The sequence below is a fragment of the Cotesia glomerata genome, linkage group LG5, assembly GCF_020080835.1.
Source record: "Cotesia glomerata isolate CgM1 linkage group LG5, MPM_Cglom_v2.3, whole genome shotgun sequence".
In the NCBI taxonomy this organism is placed as follows: Eukaryota; Metazoa; Arthropoda; class Insecta; order Hymenoptera; family Braconidae; genus Cotesia; species Cotesia glomerata.
In genome coordinates this window covers 5,469,626-5,477,190 of record NC_058162.1, presented here as the reverse complement: position 1 = coordinate 5,477,190, position 7,565 = coordinate 5,469,626, and the positions used below count along the sequence as shown (strand labels likewise).

At 29.4% G+C, this 7,565-nt stretch overlaps 1 protein-coding gene across 1 annotated transcript; it reads right to left on the bottom strand.

Annotated features, from left to right (window-relative positions):
- Nucleotides 1–1,546: 1,546 nt before the first annotated feature.
- LOC123264865 (pre-rRNA-processing protein TSR1 homolog) lies at nucleotides 1,547–6,225 on the bottom strand. The gene is made up of 3 exons (XM_044728388.1): nucleotides 6,086–6,225; nucleotides 5,246–5,404; nucleotides 1,547–2,277 (listed from the first exon to the last, which is right to left on the bottom strand). The coding sequence occupies exons 2-3, from the start codon at nucleotides 5,384–5,386 to the stop codon at nucleotides 1,912–1,914; spliced, it is 507 nt and encodes a 168-aa protein (XP_044584323.1). The 5' UTR covers nucleotides 5,387–5,404; nucleotides 6,086–6,225; the 3' UTR covers nucleotides 1,547–1,911.
- Between the last annotated feature and the right edge of the window lie 1,340 nt (nucleotides 6,226–7,565).

Here is a 7,565-nt window from a genome sequence, read left to right as displayed (position 1 = left end):
TTATTTTGCTTAATTTATTAAATTATAACTAAAAAATATTTTCAAAAAATTGCACTTATAGTTTTTGAAGTTTTTAACAAATGAAAAAATTTATTTTTTATTTTTTTGTAATAATTTTTTAACAAAAAAATCATAAAAATTTTTAGATGTCGGCTAACTTCATTTTCATCAATAATTTATAATAATAAAGTTAGCTGACATTTTTAATTTTTTAATTTTGCTTAATTTATTAAATTATAACTAAAAAACATTTTTAAAAAATTGCACTTATAGTTTTTGAAGTTATTAACAAATGAAAAAATTTTTTTTTAGTTTTTTGTAATAATTCTTCAATAGAAAAAATCATAAAAATTTTTAGATGTCGACTAACTTTATTTTCATAATAATTTAATCATAAAAATCCAAAAAATTGACAGATGTCAGTTAATTTCAGTATAATAGAAATTAGAAGATAAATTCCTGAATCGGTAATAAAAAAATCTGGAAAATGGTTGACCCTAAAGGCCATCCCTGCAACTTCCCGCCAATTCCATACCTAAACGCTTGAAATTGCACTTATGACGTTTCTGAGCTCTTCGAGCTCAAAAATACAATTTGTGTGTTATTTTGAGCTCTCCGAGCTCAAAGAAATAGCTTTTGTATGCTTTTGAGCTCTTCGATAGAATTTTAATAAAACAGTATTTTTTGAATTTTCAAACTGCAATAATTTCTAAATGAATGAATCGATTTTCACGCGATTGGCAGTATTCCACGGACTTTTTCAGAATCTATGATATACTTTTGAACACAAACTGATCGAACCGAAAATCTTAGAGAAATTTGAAAAATTCACTTTTTCCGAATTTTTTCGACAACGATAACTCACGAACCAATATACTAATTTTCACGTTCTTGGTGGTGATCGACGTAATTTTTTGGGCTCTAATAATTATTCCATTTCTTCAAAAATGATCCAAAAAGCAATCTCGAAGTTATGTGAAAAAAACACTTTTTTCGAAATTTTTCGTTTTCGATAACTCTTGAACGAATCAACCAATTTTGATGGGACTGGTGGCAATCGACGTGGTTTTTTAAGCTTAAGAGCTAATTAGTTTTTGAAATTGATTGGTAAAGCCGTTTAGAAGTTATTCCAAGAAAACGATTTTTTGAAAATTTTATTCTTGAGATTTCTCAAAATCTAGCGAACCGAATCGATTCAAATTTTCATGAAATTTAATGGCAATGATACTCTTTGGATCGCCACCTATTTCGATCCGATCGGTACACACACACACACACACACACACACACACACACACACACACACACACACACACACACACACACACACACACACACACACACACACACACACACACACACACACACACACACATACATACAGCCGCACGGACACCATCGCGGGAATAGTCAGGGAAGCTTCCTAGGACCTCAAAACGTCGAGATCTGATGAAAACTCGATTTTCGAAAAACGGGGTAAAAACAATAACTTCCCGATTTTTGAAAATTTTCAATTTTCTTAGCGGGAAGTTAAAAAGTAAAACTATTAAATGTAAAATAACTCTTTTTTTATTCACTTCAAATTCACATCACTCTTTAGTTCAAATTTTGACCAATTATTATTAAAATATTTTATTAGAAAAATATCACACAGAGTGCTGAAATTATTAAAATAAAAGGCACTTGATACTCGATAGTCAAGATAAACATTATATGATTCAACATTTAAATAGAATATTTTTCCTTAAGAATAATAACTATTCTATATATTAAAAATACAAATCACAAATCACAAGAGTTCATTAAAATACCATAATAATAATAATAAAATTTATGAAAAACGGCTTTAAAATTTGGTCTCAAATTGACCTTTAAACAGTGCAAGTAAGTTCTAACAATACCATTTAATATTCACTGTTCTTTCTTCTCCTCTAGATCTTTTTCCGGAAGGTCATCATTCTTTTCGTTTTCTTCATCAGACTTTCCTTCTTCTTTCTTCTTTTCTTCCTCCTCCTCGTCTTCTTCCTCAAGAAGATGTTCCCAGTCATAGGGATCGCCACCATCACTAACTCTCTTCAACTCTTTCTTCAGCATCTCTAAGCACTCTCGGCGCTCCTTCCATTTCTTCTCATCTATCGGGATAGGTTTCCTCTCGCATTCTTCAAGCGAGCCCTTGTCATCCAGAGCGATCAAGTCGCTGTCGCCAGCTTCTCCTGCTTCGGCAGCTGCTTTTTCTTTTTCTTCGCACTCTAGTATATACTTCTCGTAACTACTCACCTGTTGAATTTAAAATCAATTTTAACAAGAACTATAGATAAGTAAAGATCAATAATCAGAATTCTAATTGAAAATTACTTTAGCATATATTTAATAATTTTAAGAATTTTATAACAAACAACTTATGGCAAAACAAAAATTAGAAAAAAAATTGACATGTAGAAATTTTAAAAAATTAAAAATGCAATTCTTTAAAAATGTCAGTAGTTCATAAGATATTTGTAAAATTGCACTGTACTTTCTCAACTATTGATATTTTTAAAGATATAAGCTCATCCCTATGTCACACTCATCAAGACCTTTCATTTAAGTACCCACATCAATTTTTCATATATTTATATATATGTATATATGAAAAATATATCAAAAATGCATGTGGGTACTCAAATGAAAGCTCTTGATGAGCATAACATCAGGATGAGTTTACATCTTTAAAAATATCAGTAATTAAGAAATTACCTTCTATCTCGTGAACTATTGACATTTTTAAAGATATAAGCTCATCCCGATGTTACACTCATCGAGACCTTTCATTTGAATACCCACATCAATTTTTCATATATTTATATATATTATTTATATGTATATATGAAAAATGTATCAAAATGCATGTGAGTACTCAAATGAAAGCTCTTGATGAGTGTAGCATCAGGATGAGTTTACATCTTTAAAAATATCAATAATTAAGAAATGACCTTGTATCTCGTGAACTTTTGACATTTTTGAAGATATAAGCTCATCTCGATGTTACACTCATCAAGACCTTTCATTTAAGTACCCACATCAATTTTTCATATATATATCTATATATATATAAGCGAAATACCACTCACTCATCACGAGATCTCCGAAACTATTCGCCCGATTGACTTGAAATTTAGCATAGTTACTCCATTCGTGATGTAGACGCTCACTAAGAACGGATTTTACGCAATTCCTAGCCAAAATGAATTTTTCGTCTACCATCACATATGCCCTCCCCTCCCCTCCCTCTCATTCTTTCCTCCCTCCCGTGCCCTATAATCTTTCCCCTTCCCTATATCTCTCTTTTTGGGAGCGAAATATCATTTTGACCCTCTAATCTAAGAAACCATCAGTGGCACCCGTAAATGAGCGAACGCAGCCTCCCTACAACCACCCGCGCTGAGCAACCGTTGCCATGGTTATCATTGTCAGGTTCATCGTTGCCATGGTTACCGTTGCTGTGGTTTCCGTTGCCGTGGTTACCGTTGCTATGGTTACCGTTACTATTGTTGCCGTTACTATGGTTACCGTTATCATGGTTACCGTTGCATAATAACTGGTCAAAATGATTGATTTTAAATTTATCGATTGACTGTTGGGACAGTAGGAATTCATAATCATACGTTTTAAGAAAAAGAATAGCTAAATCATTAATAACTGAAATAACTTATATGTATTGAATAATCATGAAGGATGAACTCGATTATATCATAACACAGATAAATTAAACATAAATATTATCAGTTGATATTGTTAAATGATTATACTGATTTTAATGATTAAAATTAAAATGGTAAATTGTGTCTGATGCGTCTTCTGTAAAATTTTACAACGATATCGTTAAATTATTATAAAAACGGTCGATTTAAGATAATTTCTAATAAAAATGAGTAATAATAAATATATTTTTAATACCACTTAATTTTGTTATGAATTTATTAATAACTAGCTGATACCCGCCCGCTTCGATAGGAATAATAAATTTTTATGGTGTAACCTAGATGAAAAAAATATTATAAACAAAATGGTTAATTTCAAAAAAGATAATGAATATAAATTCTTGAATTAGAGAAAAGTGATTGTTTGTGATGACCGGTGTTAGCGAGTATTAAATATATGAGAAAAGTATTTTACTATTTACATTTTCTTAAAATTAAAAAAAATACTAACATATTTTAAAATTAAATAATACTATGAAGCGGAAAAGAATAGGAGTTACGGATAATTATTACGTGAATCGTTCCAACATTCACGTAACAGAATAATTGGAGGAGGAAGAGATTGAGAAAGAAATAGGAAGGACCTTCTTAATAAGAGTTTACAGAATATGCGAGAAAAATTCAGATAGCTCGGACAGGGATTCGAACCCAGAACCTTCCGGTGACATGTCGGCTACTCTACCATTTGACCTATCCGGTCTAGACTAAATGTTTAGGATAACATTATTATAATGGGAACGCATCTCACTACACAGTACGTCATGGGATGTGAAATCTGCCTTAATGACAGATTTACTGACTAACTGACCCATTGATTGATTGATTATTAATAATAAAATACTTTTCTCATATATTTAATACTCGCTAACACCGGTTATCATAAACAATCACTTTTCTCTAATTCAAAATTTATATTAATTATCTTTTGAAATTAATCATTTTGTTTATATTTTTCATCTAGGTTACAACATATAACTCCGTGGAGAACCTTTTGGACTTTTAGTTCCGCTTTTAACAGGGGCTGCGTTTGGGCATTTCCTGATATATTTTGGTGTGAGACAATGTATTTGATTTTCATAGAATTTTTTAACAGAAGCTTAGTCTGGGTATTTCCGGTGAAAATTCAAAATTTGGCCGGAAGTGCCCAATTAAATCTCTTGTTAAAAATCCTATAAATAATCAAATGAATTATCTCAACCCGAAATATCTCAGGAAATGCCCAAACACACCTGCTATTAAAAGTGGAACTCAAAATTCCAATTTTAAAAGGTTCTCCACGGAAGTTACATTTTGGCACACCCTAATATATATATATCAAAATGCATGTGGGTACTCAAATGAAAGTTCTTGATGAGTGTAACATCGGGATGAGCTTATATCCTTAAAAATGCAATTTTTTAAAAATAATTTTTTGGAACAAATTTTTTTGTTAAATAAAATGAAAAAATTTTGAAATGACTGCTAACTTTAATGTCATATATTCTAAATTATAAATTTTTAATTACCTTTTCTTGTAACATGTCTTGCAGATTATTTTGCCGCTTTAGGTGACGCGGAAGCCAAAAGCATGCCTGGAAAAGGCGTAAAAAAATCCAAGCCGCTCCAGCTAACGCTAAATAAGTAGCGGCGGAGAATATCATGCTCATGAAATCCACTGTTACCTGCTGGTGTTTCATCGTATGAATATTTTATGTTACCTATAGAAAGAGAGGTCACATCATCGATTGTACTACTGCGCTTGACACCAGTTATTATTATGTCATTTAGCATATTCTATGATAACTAGGCTTTTAGATTTAATAGTTATAAATTTGGGTTATGAGGGTAGTGAAAAATTATATTTTTAAAGTGCTAAATTATATAGTAACTATAACTATATTTAATTTTCTAAGTATATAATTTTTCATTGTACTATCAAGTATCAACCCTCTTATAAACTACTTTCTTATTTTTTTTTTACTGAGAAAATTAAATATTAACATATGAAAAAAAAAAAAAAAAAAAAAAGAATAACAAGTACAGAATAAAATACCATTTGAAGGTGTATATTATTGACCGAGTGCCCTTGAAAGTAAATGAAAAAATTAATCATGAATAAAAAATATTTTACTTACCCATTAATTAATTTCCAAAAAAAATTTAATTGAAATATATCTGGATAAAGATCCAATGTATTGCTCAATAAATAATAAAAATAGATTAATAAAGGGTAGAATAAATTAATATAAATTAAATTAAATATAATTCAACAAAAAAAATTAATTGATCAATGGCGATTAAATAAAAAAAATAGTTATAGAAAAAAAAAAATAGAGAATTAAAATGAAAATAAAAAATTGACATACCTTTAGTGAAGAAACAGTACGAGCATTGCCGTGAAAATAGGGTAAGCTGATATGATGTGGATAGCTTAGACTCAGGTCGTAAAGTGATAGAGACAACAATTTGTCAGACCTGGACAGTGGACAATATTCCACCACTAACCCTCATAAAAGAATCGATATATGGATGTAGCCACGTATGATCGACGCAACGTGTTATAACACGTTTATAAACTGACATGATTATTCACTACAAGCATCTATGTGTCTGAATTTTTTTTATTTTTTTTACCCAGTCTGTGACTATGATTGTCACATTTTACGATGTTTCCTGGGCTAGGGATTACGTGTCACACCGTTGAAATGTTTACACTTACGTGGCAGTAAACAAATGGTATCCTGACAAACGATACATTTTTTTTAGACCACGTTAATAATATATCACGGACAATTATTTACAAACGCTGGACTAAAATATTTTTACTCGGTCTTTTCTCACTTAGGTGGTTTTAAAAATATATTTATAAGGTAAAGTACCCAATAGTTGAATAGGTTTCAAAGTAAAACTTATTTGACCCTACTTTTAATATATAAAGACATAATTATTAGTTCAAATTAGTGATTTTCATGAAAATATAAACAATTTTGAATTGATTGAAGCGGAAAATAACTAAGATAATTGATTATTTATATTTTGACAACGTTTTTAAAATAGACTATGAAAGGAGTAGTAGTTGAACAATCAATTCTGACAAGCCGCAGTAGTTGAACTAATAAAATATATGGCAATAGGCACACCAAAAATTTTCAACCTTTTATTGAAATATCAAAAGAAATATAACATATTATTGAATAATATTAAAAATAATACTGTGAATAGTTAATATGTTCATTTAAAAATGAAAAATATTTGTATTTAATTTTTTAATTAAATTTTTTATGAATGACAAAGCTAATTTTCAATTATAAATAAAAAAAACTCAATTCAAAACGTTTAATAATTTTTAACTACACTAATTTTCAGTCATAAAACTTATTTAAATTGCAGTAATTAATACAAATCACAATTCTGATCACTAGTCTATAAACCTATTAGAGTTTATAGTACTGGTAAAATTATACGGCCCCAGCCTGTTCAAGTTCTGGGTACCGCTTTGAAAATTTGGAGGTATAGTTGAACGCTAAAATTTAATATAAAAATTATAGTTTATGTCTTTGCAAAAAATATATGTTATTTAGAAAAGACTATTTCAATAGATGGTACAATTTTTTTTACTTAAAATGATACACCGTTTTTTTGACTGATTGTTCAGTTTACGATTTAGTACCTTTTTTATGAAAAAAATAGCATCTATCGGCGATTCTCGACATGTCAACTTTTAAGTTAATAAAAATATGATTATTTTGATTTATAATTGAAAAAACTTACAGAAATCAATTACTGTATCATTTAATAATTATAATATGCGCATATTACTCATAATAAATTTACAGATTTTGTATT